We start from the raw sequence: 17,107 nt of genomic DNA, 5'->3' as shown, positions 1-17,107 counted from the left end.
GATGACCAAGTCGAGTCGGGACTAGATCGATTACGCTCAAGCTTCAAGGCTTGGACCGTCGATCAGCGTCGGAACGAGCGAGGTGTTGGAGCGCGCGAGCGGGAATTCGGACGAGCCGAACGGCGTGTGGAGTGTACGGCGCAACGAGTGCTTGCTCGTGGTCTCGAGTTGTGGGGGACAGTGAGCCGCTCAGAAGAGCGTCAAAGAGATCGAGGCCCAGCCCCTGACTGATTGGTCCCCTGTCGAAGTCTCGACACCGGCTCCCCCGGAAGAAAAACCTTCGCGTGCACAGAGTCAATCATTGACGCCATCTCGTCAATCGTCCCGTCTCTGCAAGTCTCCACCCAGTGTCTGCCTCAGATCGCGATTGCGATTGAAACAAGCGATGCTCCGGTCTCAGCTTGTCGTCCTCGCAAGCCTCGCCGCGGTCGCGTTCGCTTTCCCGCCGAATCAGCTAGCTTCCTCGCTCTCGCTTCCACCACCAGGCCCTCCTGGCGAGCACGGACCGATACGGGTGTATGGTGAGCCATTCTCAGCTCTCGGTTCTTCCTCTGCCTCTTGTTCCTGGCACGAGATTCTGACCTGGACGAGCATGCGCAGATGGTCATCCCCGACTCGCCAACACGGTTGGCTGGATGAGTCTCATGGCGTGGCTTCTAGTGAGTGTCGTCTCTCTCGCGAGCGTGCGCGTGTCTCATGCTGATCATGCTTCGGGTCGTCCTGCGTGCTACTCGACAGGTGTACAGCGATCCCGTCAGCTTTGCCTCTGCTCGACCGGACACTCTGTCATCGTTGACCTCTGACTGCCGCATCGTAGATCCGCTGATCAGATCATCCTCTGCTTCAAACAAAAATCTGGAGAGGGGCTCTCGATCATTTTCCTTGTCATCGTGGGGCCTCTTCCCTCGCTTGCTACTCTTTTCCTTTAATTCGCCGGCTGACTCTGGAATGTGTCGATGCAGTGGCTTGTTGGCGACCTCACAAACCTGCTCGGATCGCTATGGCAGGGGCTCATTCCCACAGTGAGCCCCCCTTAAGCACCTGTACTTGCAAAGAGCGCTGGATCTAGACTAAACTTGCTCTCTTCCTAGGTCATCATTCTCGCCATTTACTACACGGTAAACCAGACATTCTCCCGGATCTTGTCGAGATGCAGCCAAGCTCAAGCTTTTTTGTTCTGCCCCGTCAGGCGTGCGACTGTATCCTCATCTTCCAAAAATACTACTACCGACACTTGAGGCGTACGCACCCGGAACTGTACGAGCAACCTGCTGCTTCAGGCTCGACCTCGCCCACGACCACCGCATCGCGACGACCTGAAGGGACGACGTACGAACCCGCTGGCAATTCGGAAAACACGCCACTGTTGTCAGCGTTCAGTGCGCACGCGCCTTCGGAGAAAGCGCTCAGTCCGGCATTGCAACGTGCAAAGGACCTCCTCGAATACACGATCGGGTTCGTGCTCGTCGTTGGGGTCGGCATCATTGCATGGTTCGCGGGCAAGCATGTTGGCAAAGACGGTCGCACAGAAGAAGTCTGGGACACGAGTGCACAAGTCGTTGGTTGGATCTCGGCCTTTCTGTACCGTACGTCCTTCTCGAAACGACGCAAATGACCAACAAGGCGGAAGACTGAGCGAATTTTTATCTTTGGGGGCTTTGCAAAAGTCGGTTCGAGGTTGCCACAGCTGGCACTCAACCGAAAGACCAAGTGTGAAGGGTTGTCCCTCTTGATGTTCTGTTTCGCCGTGATTGGCAATGTCACTTACGTTGCCGTAAGCAATGTTCATCCTAGTCTCGATTCGAGCCGACTTGGGGGAGAAACTGACCCCCGAGATTGATTTCTGCAGAGCATCTTGTTGACTTCGTTGTCGTTGCAACACTTGTTGGTCAACGCGCCGTGGTTGTTGGGTTCGGGAGGTACGATCTTTTTGGATTTCATCGTCCTGGGTCAGGTACGTGATTCGGCCCTTTGTGCTCTCCGACCCCAACGAAAGGGGTCTTTCGAGGGAAAAGGTGCTCACAACTCGTTTATCCCTTCGCCTCGTCAGTTTGCATACTATGCGAAAGAGCGGAGGTTGCAGGACGAACAGAACAAGGTCATGTTTGTCGACGAAGACGCGGACGAGAGGAGGCGGACAGAACTGCTCTCGGGAGATCAAGATCGAGTGTGATTCACACTACAGACATCAAGGACGGCGAGATGTGTTCAACTAGGCGCTACAAATCCCCTTCGATTCAAAGCTCCCTCTCTCTCTTGTCATTCTGTCATTCTCTTCTGGCTCCTAGTCGCATTTTACAGCATTGTCTTGCTTTTCTCTGTATAAAACACGATTCCATGATCTGGAATTCGAGAGAGTGTCCAGAGAATAAATCCCTCATTTTTAATTGTAGACAATATTATGTCCTCGGCCCCTTTTTTTTGGCTGTACATAATCAACACGCGGTTCCCACTTGAAATAGTCGTCCGTCCCAACGTCCTCGCCTTCCACATTGGCTCGAGTCTGAAACTCGCGACGAGGAGCTAGGCGACGCGTCACCTCGACTGCTCAAGCGATTCTTTCGGGGCGAGTTTGGCAACTTGCGAGATCACTGGTGAGTGATCTGGTTGCGCAATTCCTACTCTTCTCGCAGCTTGGTTGGGAGGAATCGGTTGTGGGGATTACAAGGACTGTAGGTCTGGGCCATGATGGTCATGATTGTGACCTAGAGAAGGGTTGGACAAGCTGATCACGAGCGAGGTCGGGTCGTGAGAATCGGCGACATTGGCCAAGACGCGGTTTTGGTGACGGAAACGACAGATTCGGCAGAGGCTGCGATTGAAAGCGGGGCGTGGAAGATTCTAGAGCGAGAGAGCGAGGATGTCGGGACCCGGTTGTTTCGTGATGACCAAATCGGCTGACTGAATTCGACTCGCTTTGCCCCCTCGCTCTCGCGCTCCGACCTTCGCTCTGTATCGCTTGTTCTACACTGGGCTACAATCTCGACTTTCCTCCCGCCTGCAGCGAGTCATCTGTTCGAGTTCCCGCGCGCGTGGTTCGTCACTCGGATCGCTTTCCCGCCCTCGTTTGTCACTCGCAGCACCACCCAAGCATGTCTACCACTGCCGCTCCCCCTTCGACCGAGGACGGGTCTGAACCCCCGCTCGCGTCTTCCGTCTCCGAGAGACCCGCGTTCCTCTCTGCCCCCTCAGCCACCTCCGCACTGCCGATCCCAAGTTCCGAACTCGGTGAATTCGACTCGCACTCGACTCACGCAGGAGGTCCATCTTCACCCGGGTTATCATCCGGTTCAACTCCTCAGTTCTCTCCGTACTCGACCGTGTCGATTCCTCCCACTCCCGCCGGACATGACGACGATCGAGACCCGTTGCCCGAGTTCAATGCGATCAACCTCGAACTGTCCCAACGCGATCACACGTCGTTGCATCACCCGGCTCAACACGGTTCAGGCTCTGAAGCGCGCAACCTGACTCGACACCTCGATGACAATCACGAACGCTTGGCCACTGCGATCCTCGCGAGGACTTCGGCTGGACAACAAGCTACGAAAGTAGCAGTTCCCTCGTCTTCATCATCGGCTTCGTCGACTTCGAATTCGGCCATCCCGATCCCAGGTCCCGCAGGAACGACCTCTTCATCGACTGTCGTGACTCCCGGAGATTCGAGGTCTCCGACTCCTGCTCCACCCAATTCGCGCCCGACTGCTCCCACGACCCAATCTTCGTACCTCTCGACTTTGAACGCTCCTGTCGTGCAAAAGAAGAATTCCGAAACTGGGTTGTCCCCACCCCCGATCAAGGAGAAGAAATCCGTGTTTGGCAAACTGTTTGATCGAGACAAGAACAGTTCGAACGTCTCGATCGTCTCTTCGGCACTTGGTAGTTCGACGACCAACCTTCACGGCGGCAACGGCAGTCAAGCGATGGAACGAGGAGGAGGAGGTTCGGGCAGCGGTTCCACGGGAGGACAATTCGCTTCGACCGGAGGTGAAGGGACGTCCTCGACAGGAGAAGGAGCATCATTGATGAGGCGCAAGAGTGCCAACGAGACGAAAGAACGGGAGAAGCGGGAAAAGGAACAGAAGGAACGTGAAAAGAAGGAACGCAAGGAACGCGAGAAACGCGAGAAGGAGGAACTCAAGGAACGCGAACGTGCTCAGAAACATGAACGAGAACGAGAACGCAGTCTCTCGAGAGGACGTACTCCGAGTCAGAACGGTCGATCGAGGAACGGAGGTGGAGATGCAGCGGGAGCAGGTGCGGCAGGGAATCACTCGACTGCGACTGAACCTCATCACGAGAAGACGGGGTTGGGGGGCGCGATGGATTTCATGAGGATCAAGGTCCAACGCAAGACGAGCGTCACGAGTCGCAAGAGTGACGATGGCAAGAGCGAACACGGGGACGAAGGACGCAGTCAGTACGGAGGTTCCGAAACCAAGAGCCGAGGAGGTCAGAGCAATGCGAGTCTGAGCAAGAAGTACGGAGTGTGTGACAAGGTTATTGTCGGCAAAGGTGCGACGGCCGTCGTCAGGCTCGCGCACAAGTGGGATCGAAGCACAGAACGACTCTATGCAGTCAAGGTAAGGGTCTTTCTACCACTCTGCGAGCCTTACCCCTAGACTGACTCTCCTTCCCAACATTTCGTGTTGGGCTTGCAGGAGTTCCGAAAACGGCGAAAGAACGAGACCGAGAAGGAGTATGTCAAGAAATTGACGTCCGAGTTTTGTATCTCGTCGACCCTTCACCAGTCAGTCTCTGTCTCTGTATCCTACATGAGCAAGTTGCTCAGTCTTTGCCCCTCATCTCGGGAATGCGACGAAAATCCAGTCACAATGTCGTCGAAACTGTCGACCTCGTGCAAGACGAGCAACAACACTGGTGCGAAGTGATGGAGTACTGTCCCGGTGGGGACTTGTACGCCGCGATCAAGAAGGGTGACCTCGAACCCGCCGAAATCAACTCGTACTTCAAACAAATCATCGCCGGAATCTCGTACCTCCACTCGATGGGAGTCGCGCACCGAGACATTAAACCGGAAAACTTGCTCATTGATGCGAAAGGTCACGTCAAGATTACCGACTTTGGAGTCAGCGACGTGTTCAGGATGTGCTGGGAAAAGAAGACTCACCTCAGCAAAGGCCTCTGTGGTTCGGAACCGTACATTGCGCCTGAACAATTCGAACACAAGGGTGAGTGTATTGTCGACTCTATGAATCAATCCGATTCGCTCATCCAAATTCTCTGTTGCCTTGCACAGAGTACGATGCACGACTCGTCGACGTGTGGGCTGCCGCAGTCGTCTTTTACTGCATGCATTTCCAAGAACTCCCGTGGCGAGTTGCAAAACAGTCTGATCCCTCGTTCGGTCCGTACGTGCAACTGTACTCGACTTCTTCCTCGACGCCTCCACCACTCTCGAACCTCGTGCCTCGGGAATGTCGCTCGATCATTCGCAGGATGTTGGACCCGGATCCGAAAACCCGAGCAACCACCGAGACGATCTTGAACGATCCTTGGTTCTCCAAGATCGAAGTCATCCCACCGTTAGAAGGCATCTTGCCCCCAGTGCCGAACCTACCCTAGAGACTCTGACGGTTTTCACGCTCTTTATCGTTCGCATCCGACTCTCTATCCTCATTTCTCTCTGTTCGACTTGCCCCTCCTGCACTTGCACACTCACTTGCGGTCAATTGACGCCGTTCTCTGGCCCCACCTTTTCTGTTCTCATCCAATTGCTGTTCGGTTCTCCTCTTCTTCGATTCACATGCCGTGTTTCATCTCTCTTCTCCTCCTCCCTCCCTTTGAGACTTTGCGCGACTCATCACCCCTTCTCAACCTACGATCGCTTAGTAGTCCGTCTTTCACTCGCACGGTTGTACCATTTCTCATTCCTCTCTCTATCTGTGTGTGTACGGTGAACGCCTTCTTTTGTACATGTAACAATTTCGAAACTTTGTGATACCTTTTTTCAAGCTCGAACCTTTGCTCCTCCCCCTCATGTGAGAGAACCGAGAGCGAAATTTTTTTTTGCGCTAACGAGGGAGAGAGATGCGAGACGCAAGGGGGAAGAGCCTAGGTAGGAAGAAAAAAATGGGTTTCGGGGGGAAGAACTTGGCCTCTCGATACGAGACAGTTTGCTCGGGAATTCTCGAAGCGAGGGGGTTAAGACATCTTGACACAGAGTCTCGTCCCCTCAGTGCATGAGAATACTGGAAACTATGAATTGTAAAGCGAAGTTCGCCAACTTGATCAGACACACATGTGTTCGAGGTTTGGGGGGGTTCAGTGAGGAGTTGCACTGGACTTAACAGGCAGGCGGGTCTACGTTAGTTTTTTTGGGGGGCGTGCAACTGGATCGCCCGCTGTGGTCACTTAGAGAAAGGCGGTGTCTTGACTCGCGCGAGGAAAAGCTTTGACCGGTTGGGGAACAAGATGCATGAAAGAAGCGCATCGGTTCCGAGTATTCACGGGACCGCAGACCAGCATCTGGACGGAAGGTCAGTTTCCATGCGCTCACCGAGGGTCCAACGCCAGAGACGGTTGAAGAAAGTTATCTGAGGAAAAGAAGGAAAGCAATCTCGAATCTACAGGCGTCATTGCGATCGTTCCGCGTCCGATACATCTCAAGGACGAATGATGTGATCGTACAGGCATTTCCGAAACCTCCTGTCGCCGGACTGAGGCCAAAGCTCTCTGACTCCTCTCGGCCAGGCAGGATTTCTTTTTTTCTGCGAACGATGATCAGCCTGGTCGGGCAAGGAAGAGACCCTCACACGCGAGCGATGTGATCGCTGTCCAGGTAATAGAGCGAATCAAAGTTTAAGCATCGAGCGACGGACCGCTTGCCGCAAGTAGAAGAATGCCATTTTGGAGCGGGCCACTTCTAGAAACCTGCCATTTTCGAGGTCAAGGCAACCTGTTCTCTCATTCGGCAGGCAAGGCGGATGCCGAACTTAACACTGATTCGTACACTGACCTCATGCTGCCGTATGTAGCTTCCGTCGCGCGCATCCGTCCTACTGTTAGGTCGTGGTGCAGACCTCAGGGTGGGAAGTTTTCCTTTGCGGGATTCTCTATCCAACCTCAATTGGGCCGTCGGGTTCTGCCTCGAGTGCTCAATGAGGAGTATGTTGAAGGCACGATGGAAGCACCAGCCCGAGCACGTAGCGATCTCGGCATGAGCGAGTTTGTGAATGCGAAGAAGTCGGCCATTCTTCTTGTTCCTGAGAAGGTCATCCAGAAACTCGGTTTCGAGCTTTCTTTCCCGGACCAAGGCTCGAAACTCTGCTGCACCTTTCCCTGCGGAAAGAAGCTTGGATGCAACGACGGAAATGGTCGACGTCCTGCACCTGCGAGCTAGGCGGTCGGGCTACGGAGTCTATGAAGCGGTTCTTCGCCGCTGTTCGAAGGTGTCGGCACCGAGCTGCAGAAGCGGCCGGCAGGCGGACCGCAATCGCGAAGGTCCTCTACTGTAGCGCCCCATCACCAGCTCGCTCAAAGCAGAACGGGACCGGAACGTTTTGTTATCGCGCAAACCAGGGAGGATGGGTCATTGAAGGAGGTGTCTCAATAATTCGCCGCAATGACAACTACAGTCGTGGCGCAGTCCGACCGGAATGAGTGCGCCCGGTAAAGTGAAGTCAGAGAGCGGGCCGAGAAGGTAGAACTTTGGGAAAAATCATCGAGTGCGTGCCGAGGCAGGAGCGTGGTGCCGCTACGAATGAGGAAGATGTCGACCGCCGTCTGCAGCAAGAGAGCGGAAACGAGCGCAGGAGCGCAAAAAGCGACAATTGACGGAACGGATCGACACCTTCCGGATGCAGTGTCTCACGCGACAGCCCCTTGCCTTGTTGACGGCAGGCGGGCGACGATCCCTGGCCAGGGTCAGGTACTGATTCATATCGGGTAGCTGCTCATTACCGTTGAGAGTACAGGATGGCGCTGCAGGAAGGAAAGTGCCACGGGCCACGCGTCTGGCAGCGTTGCCTCAGATTCCGAATATGCGACTCTCTGCCCGCGCTCGTCGATTCACATTCTCTCAACGTCGTTACCCGAACGGATTTCGCAAGCCCTGGTGGCGCGCACCTCTCCCCTTGCTTCCTCCCACACTGCCTGTTCTTCCACCTTGTGCTGCTCTTCCGCGACCGTCGACAGTCAATCCACAGACAAGCAAGGGGCACGAGCGTCGTTTCAGACCGACCTGGACCCGTCTCACCGAACACAGGGAAAAAAAAGGTCTCTCCTCCGTGATTCACCCGCTTGCTCCTAGCCGGGGTTTTATTGCTCATAACGTAAGTTGTCGTCGTTCGACCGTGGGTACCGTTTAGAAGCGAGCCGAGATGCGGTTGTAGGTCACTGACCCCATCCGTGCAATTTCGGCGCTGCAGGTTCCCCTTCTCACATTCGAACGAACCCCTCCACCTCGTGACTCCCTAGCGGCTGGGGCTCTCTCTCTCTTCGTCCTTCCCTTCGTCGATATCTCATCGTCTGCCGGCACCGGTTGGAGCGGCCGATGGAAGCTTCGTACTCTTCCCAAGTTTCGCTATCGACCTCGACCCCACCGACTCCTACGTCGGCCTCTCCGACCGCCGGCGCCTGTCACGCAACCACCGCTTCTACAAGCGGTTCGACCGTGACCGAACCGCGACACTCGCGCAAGGACACCATCGACGGACAGGTAGAGGAAGGAAACGAACGAGACATCGACATGCAGCATGTCGAGGACGGCAGCGACGCACGTCCTCGCGCGATGCTGCGCAGGAGGAAGACGTCGACACAATCCGAACGAAGCGAGCAGGCTACGCCACGGTTACGCAGAACGTCCCTCACCAGCGGCGGAAACGATGCATGGACCGCTGCCCAGAACCCGCAGCAAATCCAGTCCGCTGTCGCCCCGGCCATCCCCCAGTCGGCTACATGCCCCTCGCTTTCGCATACAACGCCTCTCGCTCGATCCGCCTCTCAGCCGGCGATCCCGTTTACCAGAAGTATGCCGGTACGGCTACTCTCTACGCCCCTGACCGCCGTGCAAGGCCCATTGGTCCGGCGACGGGCCAACTCCCTTCCAACATCCTCATCGTGGCGACCGATACCCGCGCAAGCGATCATCAGGCCCTCGGACGAGTCTCGTCCGCGCCTATCGGTCAAGCTATACGACTCGAACGATTTGCGGTCCGAGAAGTCCCGGAGTGAGCGAAAACAACCTTGCTCTGCACCTCGACCGCCTCGTCGACTCTCGCTCGACGACGTAGTCAGGCTGCATGCCTCGAGGCTTGCGCATAGCGGTATTGACGGATCCTGCCATCTCGCACCGGTTCCGCTCTTGCCTCCAATCTCGCGTAGTACGCTGCGCGAACTCGACTTGCCAGAAGTCCTTCGCAACGCTCAGCTCCGACACGATGTCGTGTTTGATCCAAACCTCATGTTCAGGCCGAATCTTGATGGCGCAAGGTAAGCTCGGTTCTGTTCCGCCTGTCTTCGATGGAGACGCGCTGACGCGACTTGTCCTCATCGGAGCAGAGGCGAACGCAAACGAGCGAGCGCCGAGCAGTACTGGATGGCTGTCTCCCGGGAGGTTACGCTCGGGTGCCGATGTACGACCTTCTTCAAGTCGACGCTTCTCCCCTGCATCTGCCCCTCGCTCGACCCCTCTGCGCAGTTGCCTACTCGTATTGTCTCGCTCGTCGCCGAGTTGCGCGGTATCTTGCTTTCCCTTCTCCCCGCCTCGACCTCTGCGTCCCCCAACATGCCTTCGACGGCCGTCTTTCCTCCAGTCGAAACCACCTCTTCGCAGTCGATGCCATGTGATGGCCTCCGTGAAGAATTGCTCGACGCGCTCGATCCCGTTGTCGTGTGTCAACAGCTCGTCCAAGGCACCCTCGATGTCGCAGGTCTCGCGAGGTTCCTCGGAGATACGCTCAAAACCCACTGCGCTCCGATGCGCGATGACCTCGTTGACGAGATGGTCACTGCGTGCGAAGGACATGGAGTTGTGATTGGTCTCAGATTGTGCTTCGAGGTGCTCGAGCTTATGAAACTCGTTAGTCTCCCTAGCCCTCTCCGGCAATCTCTCGTATTGGGTCATCGCGCTGACGTCTTCTGCTTGGATATCACGCCTCAGGATATTGCCAACCATCAGCTCCGCTCCTTGCGTCCCTACCTTCTCCAGAGTTCTGTCGAATTTGAGCGGAGGTTCTTGGAAGGCGCGACTGGAATCGACAACGCCCTCACTGGCCCGAATATTCCGCGCACCGAGAGCTGGATTTGCCAGGCTGCCGACTCCTTCACACGCGCGGGAGGCGTAGTCACGCAAGACCCGGCCTCGCTGGTCGACCGCATCGTCACGCAGGGCGTACTCGATCTCGTCTTCTCGCCTCAGCAGACGACTACCAAGTCTCCTTCATCACTTCGGGCGGAGTTTGGAGAAACGCTCTCAGCTATCCCAGAGGCGCTCCAGCTGGACGCCTTCCGCATGGCACATTTCCACTGCGACGCCACCGACCTCACTATCGTCTACATGCTGCTCCTCCTTTACCAGCAGCTCTCATCCCCGGCTCGACCTTCTGCCGAGGAGCTCGACCTCGTTAGGCACGAGCTGTGGTGCATTATCTCACCCATCACCGGTTTCGCACCATCGCTCGTGGGCCCTGCCGCTTCGAGCATCGGAATCCCGCAAGGGCTTCCGGGAGTCGGTGTCCACAAACTCGAAAATGTAGAATGGAGGCGAGCGATGAAGGACGCCTTGCTCCAAGTCGCCGCCCGTGTGCAAGAAACAAAGTCCCGCGCCGGCTCTGCGACCCGCTCGTCCATCCTCGCGACACCTGAACCGTCGCTCATCGCGCTCGTCGAAGGGTATTTCGAAGCACATGCGAGGTCGTCGTCCCACGTTTTCCAGCTTCTTTCGAAACGCCTGCAGAACACCCTCCAGGCCTTCGTGGACGAAGAGCTCGCTTGCGAGAAAGCTCGCAGCGACTACGAGTTCATCAATTGGTGGTCACCGAGCCCGCAAGGAGCGTCCATGCGCACAGGTGGTCGACGCATTGACCGGTCCACTGCCGCAGAAGGATCTGGTTTCATGCCTACCTCGAGCATGATGGCTTCGCCGTGCCCTATCAATAACAGCAAGCGCGGCTTGAAGCGCTCGCACTCGGCCGACGACGATGAAGCGCAAGACGATGTCAAGCGACGCTGTGCAGCTCACGACATTGCGTCGAACTCGATTGCTCTCGATAAAACCTCTGCCTCCGCCTTCACCTCGAACCTTTCGCGCAATGGCCTCGGTGTTCTCTCGGATGAGATCCGAGTGCTCGGCGCCAGAATCACCAAAGTCACGTCGTTCAACCTATCGGTCTTTCGACCAATGTACCATCGCATTCTCTCGGAACGTTTCAACTAAATCCTGCACGCACGCACGCACGCAGTCCTGCACCTTCGTTCTGACCTGTCCTGTATTGTCTCGATTTCGAATTTCGATTCCCCCCTACCTTCTCCCAGCAAGCAAACCCCTCGTTTTTCGTCAGTACCATAACCCTGCAGCGTTCCCTTTCGATTTTTCACCTCGTAGCTTTTTTCTCGTCTTTTTGCTTTCCTCAATCGCAGTCTTGTTCTTTTCGCAGACCCTGAATTACATCTAGACTATGAACTTCGCTTCGCGCCTTGGAGATCCTTCGTTGTCCCCAACCTGCGACTGTCCTCTTCAAATCGTTGCTTCTTGAACAACTCGTTCGAGTTTCTCTCGATCGCCTGCGACCCACTTGTCCGTCAACTTGCCTTGCCACCTTCCTTTGCCTCCCCCCTTGATCTTGCCCGCGAGTTTGTCGACCGTGAGTTTGCCCGCCTTGGCGACCCAATCCTCCGATCCGAGAATGAGCACGGAACCGGGAGTCGCAGTGGCCGAACCTGCCGTGTCACCTGCTGCGAGTACGAACAAGTACTTGCGTTCAGGTTGTTCGAGCGCGTTGAACCTGGCGGCGAGGTCGATCGAGACGAGTGACAAGAATTCGAGAGAGTTGGTCGCTTCCTCTTCTCGGAACGAACATCCCACGATCGGGAGCATACGATCGTCATCACTGGCGGTGGATTCGAGGATCGCAGTGTTCCACAGGTCCTTGGCGACGTGTCCCGCGAGTTCCTCCTTCATGCGCTTCTCACGACGTTTGAGGTCCGACAAGGTCGAGACCATGCCGTGGACGCGATCGGCAAGGTCTGCCGGGTTGCAGCCGGCTTCAGACGCTGCAGCACGTGCATACTGGTGGGACGACGACAGGAGGTGAAGTACTCGAGGTCCGGCGACAAAGTACAATCGACAGTTTTGACCTCGGATCGGAGTCGTGTAGGGCGAGATGAACAGGGATCGCAACCACGATAGATCGGGATAATGTGTGCCGCAGCAACTGATATTCACAAAGCGTATCAGATTTCCATTTTCGGAACCGCATGTGCCGAGAGTGAGAGGGTGCGCGCACGGATTCTCGTCGAGACCTTCGATGGTGACGGTACGCTGTACGGGAGCGCGCGTTCCAACCTCATCTCGGTAATCTTGTGGCGCTTTCTCATTCAGCTCTACACCCGTCTCCTCCGATACGAGTTCCATCTTGACCTGAACCGCTCGACCTTCGGCAATCACCTGGTTGCATCGATTCTGCACTCGCTCAATCTCGACTGCTGTCGGCGTTCTCGGCAATTCAATGTAGCACGGTTCAGGAAACTTCTGCAGACTCCAACTGAGGGTGTCCAGTCCGTGTTCTCGTTCAAACACGGCACTGAGAAGATGTTGCGCCGTGTGCATCGACATGAGGTCGGCACGTCGGTCCAAGTCGACGCGTGCGAGGACTCGACTACCAACCGGGAAAGGTTTCGTCACGAAGTGGACGGCGTCGAGATTGCGGCGTACGACTTCGCGCACGCGAGCTGCTTCGGCTTCGATGGGAGCACCGCTGTCATCGAGTGGCACGAGAGATCCAGTGTCGCTCGGTTGTCCGCCTCCCTCGGGAAACAGGACTGTAGCGAACCGCATTCAGACTCGTCATGACACGACGATCACGAGAACTGAATTGCGTACCCGTATCGTCCAATTCGATCTCCCACAATTGCTCAGGGGTGTCTGGTTCGACCAGTTTCTTTCCCTTCTTGCCATTAGGTTGAGTTGGCGCTGCTGTCTTGCGCACCTTGTCCGATCTGAGGACAGTGGCCTGCAGCTCTGAGAGGAGTGGATCTCCTATGAGGAAACAAAACGAGCGTGGTGAGTCGACCCACGAATGCTCGCATGTCCGAGCCCGAGTGCATGCACGTACTCTGACAGGCAAGACATCCAACGTAACGCTTCTCAGGCAGGGCGAATTGGAGGTCGAGGTAGCTCGCGGGAGTCGATTGCGAGGTGGAGGCGAACCCTGAACGAGTGCGGGGTTCCGATGCAGCCACTGCAGGAGCGATCGCGACTGAGACCATCTTGCACTGGTGGAGCGACTGGCAAGTCGGTAGTAAACGCGGGAGGCGCGGAAGCATCAATTCGCGCTCATCAGCGGGTTGATCATTGATGAGCGATAAGCCCCGCGCAATTGGCAACCAATCTTAGGAATCAATTTCTGCACCGTGCTATTACAACATGCCTAGAGGAACAACACCTCCTTGGACCCAGCTCTACTTGCCTGCTTTGCGCTGTGCTTGTCGCAGTTGAGTCTTGAGCGACGACACCTCACTCTGAACCGTGCTGAGCTCCTGCAAACAACGAATCACCCCGAGTGCAACATGTGTCAATATCGTGCATGATGGTAAACATGCGAGCGAGTTGAAAGGACAAGAACGAAAGAAAGAAAAGAAGAAACGTACGTCGAGAAGCTGACTCCTCACTTTTTGCTCGCGTGCTTTCGCATCTTTGAGTTCTTCTTCGAGGTCTGCGATCTGGTCGAGCAGTTCTTCCGTGTCGACGTTTGATGCCGAGCTCGACGAGGCTGTGGCGCCGTGCGCCTGCACTTGCGCCTGAAGTTGCGAAACTTGGGTTTCGAGCTTGCGCTTCTCGAGCCGGGTCTGCTCGAGCGACTCGGTCAGGCTACCGATAATGGATACAGTCAGTAAATACTGTCTTCTGCTCCCTAACCGAAGGCGAGACAAAACAAGACTTACTCGTTGAGACGCTCTAGCATTGTGACCTCTTGCTGCGACGAAACCTCGATTCGTTCTTCGAGGTCCTTGATCTGCAGAACGCGGGGAAGAGCTCAGTCCCTGAACTTGCCTTGATCGCGAGATGTGAAACGAGACGGAAACTCACCTTGCGCTCGTTCGAATGCAACTCTGCCGATCTCTCCTCGACCGCTTTGCGAGTCTTGTCGAACGCAGTCTTCTCCGACTCGAACGCAGCGAGACGCTGTACAACCTTCTGGTCCTCAGCCAGCAGGAGCTTGATGCGCTCGGCGAGCCCTTCGACCGAGAACTTGCCTCCCGACGACGTGATGTCGGCAATAAAGTTGCCGAGCTGGCGCCTCGCGTTCGGGTCGAACGCGTTCTTGAGCGAACCGAGGTCGTCGGCTCCGTGCTCGGGCAAAGGTCGAGTGTCGAGCGGGGGCAAGGCTTTGAACAGATCCTGCAGGACCTTGTACGACTTGCCGTGCACCTCGGTTACCTCGGCGAGTTGCGATTCGAGCGTCGAGATCTTCGCTTGCAACGCCGTGAACTCCTCTCGAGTCTTGGTCTCGTTCGAGATCGCGGCCGACAAATTCTGCTCGAGGATCGGGATCGACTCGAGTCGGGTCTCAGTAGCTCTACTCTGAGCGTGAGCCGAGTCGAGCGATTCTCGCAATAGGTCCTTCTCGATCCGGAGAGCCTCGATTTCGTTCTCGAGTGCAGAATGGCGCTCGCTCGCCTCGTTCAGCTCCGTATCAAGGCTACTGCGTGTTGCGTCCATGTCGCTGCGAGTGGTCGACAGTTGCTCGTCGAGGTGAGTAACGTGCGAAGCAACCTTGTCGAAATGGGCATCGAGCGTCGAGGCGAGGTACGACGGGAGATCGTGCCGGCTCGTCGTGTCGTCGAATGAGGGAGTCTCGCGGAGGGCGCTTCCAAGCACAGGCCGCATGCGGTGACGACGGAGTACGTCTCCAACCGCTTGTACCATCTTGCGGTTGTCGTCTTCGAGCTCGCGCACTCTCTGTTTCGCCTCCTGCTCTCCAAGCGATTCTTCCGTCTCGTCTGGGAGCTCCCGATTATTGTGTCGCTCGGCTTGTTCGAGTCGCTCGGCCCAGGCTTTCTCCCCCGCGACCTGTTCCTGTCGTACTTCCTGCACTTCCGTCTCGAGTTGTCCAACCTTCTGCTCTGCCTCGGCGAGCTTTGTCTCGAGTTCTTCAAGCTCAAGTTCGAGCTCTCGTGCTTTGTCTCCTGCTTCCCGTACCTCGTCTCTTGCGAGTTCGAGGTCCCGTTCGTGGGTTGTCGAAGTACTTCGCGCGAGCGACACGTCGTGTCTGATCGTCTCGGCTTCCTGTCGTGCCCTCGACACGTCTTCCTCGGCTCGCTCGAGACCCTGGCGGAGGCTGGTTACGTCGGCTTCGAGTGTCGCACTACGTGCCTTTTCCTGACTCGCTCCCGCAATCGCGTTGTCGAGTTCGTGCTGGATCCGATCGTGCTCGAGTTTGACTTGAGCCTTCTCTGCTTCGAGGCGTCTGACCTGCGATTCGAGATCGTGAATCTGATCCTGTTGATGTTGCAAGTTGACAGGCGGGAATGCGCCTTGCGTAGGGTTCGGACTCGCAAAGGGAGAACTCTGACTACGAGCGGTCGGGATGACCGCTTCGCGATTGCCCGAGAAGAAATGAGCTCCATCGAATCGAAGGTCCGCGTTGGGACCCGCCGGGCTAGGCGACTCGTGCGAACTGCTTGATGCTGTACCATGTTGGGGCAGAGTTGGCGACAAGGGCCCTGCAGCGAGTCTCTGTTCCTCTTCCTGCTTCTTTCGAGTCGAGAGCGCGAGCACTCCGGCAGTATGTTTGAGCAATTTCGTACGGATCTCGGATTCCTTCCATCCAACTTTGTACAATTCGCCTTGAACGGTGTCGAGCTTGGTCTGTGCCGTTGCGAGTTGAGCTTCGGCTTGCTCCTGAGAGACGTGTCTTCTGGTCGGCGAAGAGATCGGGGTACGAGAAGGTTCTGCGGTCGATGCTGGTACCGTCAAGCGGACGAGTTTCGCTGCCGAGTCTCGCAGGCGGGTCTCGAGCGCGACTGATCGCGTGAGGGACGCTATCCGCTTGGCAAGAAGTGAATGCTCCTAGCGTCAGAGAACGGCAATTAGTGTGACGTTTCTGGTCGGGCTTCGGTCGAAACGGGAGGGCCCACTTTTTTCAATTCCTGCACTTGATCCCAATCTAGCACGTCGTAATCCTTCGCCTCGATCGCAGCTTGTCCCGACAAGAGTTCAATCATGATAGCGTCTTTGGGCACAGTCGCTTGCCCTTCTGCTAGTCCTCCATCTGGCGAGAACGGCCGGCTGCTCGAACCGCCGAAAGCGCTTCCGAGGCTCGCCGACGAACGACTCGTCTGGCGGAAGTGCCCGTTGCGGGGTGACGAGACGAGCGCCGAAGGGGAACGGCTCCCGCCGAATGGTAACCGTTCCGCATCCAAATCTTCATACGTGGATCCTCCCGGCAATGGATTGGTCCTCGTAGAATCCGCAGCGTGATGCCTGGAATCCCCTGCACCTGTTGCCGTGGTGTTTGTTGTGCTCGAAGTCCTGACGAGTCCTCCGAACCAGCCTTTCTTCTGCTGCTCGCCTTCTTCGTCACGTCTGAAGTGCGTCTCGTACACAGGTGTCAGAGGTGGTGATCGTTCATGGGTCGGAGAGACCGGCGATGAGACGGCATCGGATGAGAGTGAATTCGAAGTCGACGATCCCGCGAGCGCAGTGCCGCCAAATATCCGCCGCTATTGAGCCAGTAGGGGGGTTCGTGTCAGCGGTGTTGCCCCTTTAGTCGCCGTAGGTAGTAGAGGGTCATTGGGTTGCAGGGGCACTCACCATGTATGCCGATCAAACGCGTTCCCCGTGCCGTGCTCTGGGCGGCGTGAGTATGCTATAGCGCGTCGCAGGAGACTTGGATCTGTCAGAACGTCTATTCGTGAGCTGCGG

At 56.4% G+C, this 17,107-nt stretch overlaps 5 protein-coding genes across 5 annotated transcripts; 3 read left to right on the top strand and 2 right to left on the bottom strand.

Moving 5' to 3' along the window:
• Window positions 1-385: 385 nt before the first annotated feature.
• JCM15063_004537 (PQ-loop repeat-containing protein) lies at window positions 386-2,173 on the top strand (the record flags this gene model as incomplete). Its single annotated transcript, XM_076678530.1, has 10 exons — window positions 386-521; window positions 601-659; window positions 739-753; window positions 831-890; window positions 963-1,022; window positions 1,092-1,118; window positions 1,190-1,586; window positions 1,668-1,774; window positions 1,850-1,954; window positions 2,051-2,173. The coding sequence occupies 10 exons, from the start codon at window positions 386-388 to the stop codon at window positions 2,171-2,173; spliced, it is 1,089 nt and encodes a 362-aa protein (XP_076534274.1).
• Window positions 2,174-3,092: 919 nt separating this feature from the next.
• JCM15063_004536 (uncharacterized protein) lies at window positions 3,093-5,586 on the top strand (the record flags this gene model as incomplete). The annotated part of the gene is made up of 4 exons (XM_076678529.1): window positions 3,093-4,583; window positions 4,662-4,750; window positions 4,831-5,192; window positions 5,261-5,586. The coding sequence occupies 4 exons, from the start codon at window positions 3,093-3,095 to the stop codon at window positions 5,584-5,586; spliced, it is 2,268 nt and encodes a 755-aa protein (XP_076534273.1).
• A 2,929-nt stretch (window positions 5,587-8,515) lies between these two features.
• SOK1 (Sok1p) lies at window positions 8,516-11,398 on the top strand (the record flags this gene model as incomplete). Its single annotated transcript, XM_076678528.1, has 3 exons — window positions 8,516-9,453; window positions 9,523-10,042; window positions 10,124-11,398. The coding sequence occupies 3 exons, from the start codon at window positions 8,516-8,518 to the stop codon at window positions 11,396-11,398; spliced, it is 2,733 nt and encodes a 910-aa protein (XP_076534272.1).
• A 300-nt stretch (window positions 11,399-11,698) lies between these two features.
• Window positions 11,699-13,449, bottom strand: JCM15063_004534 (putative alanine--tRNA ligase; the record flags this gene model as incomplete). Its single annotated transcript, XM_076678527.1, has 4 exons — window positions 11,699-12,395; window positions 12,468-13,002; window positions 13,064-13,219; window positions 13,296-13,449. The coding sequence occupies 4 exons, from the start codon at window positions 13,447-13,449 to the stop codon at window positions 11,699-11,701; spliced, it is 1,542 nt and encodes a 513-aa protein (XP_076534271.1).
• Window positions 13,450-13,641: 192 nt separating this feature from the next.
• Window positions 13,642-16,999, bottom strand: JCM15063_004533 (uncharacterized protein; the record flags this gene model as incomplete). The annotated part of the gene is made up of 6 exons (XM_076678526.1): window positions 13,642-13,719; window positions 13,831-14,050; window positions 14,125-14,195; window positions 14,270-16,252; window positions 16,321-16,905; window positions 16,997-16,999. 6 exons carry the CDS (start codon window positions 16,997-16,999, stop codon window positions 13,642-13,644), a joined length of 2,940 nt encoding a protein of 979 aa, XP_076534270.1.
• Window positions 17,000-17,107: the final 108 nt, after the last annotated feature.

This window comes from Sporobolomyces koalae (genome assembly GCF_050403365.1).
Source record: "Sporobolomyces koalae JCM15063 DNA, S_koalae_JCM15063T_v1_ctg15, whole genome shotgun sequence".
NCBI lineage: Eukaryota > Fungi > Basidiomycota > Microbotryomycetes > Sporidiobolales > Sporidiobolaceae > Sporobolomyces > Sporobolomyces koalae.
The sequence above is the reverse complement of the archived record's forward strand: the minus strand, read 5'-3'. Positions and strand labels throughout refer to the sequence as shown.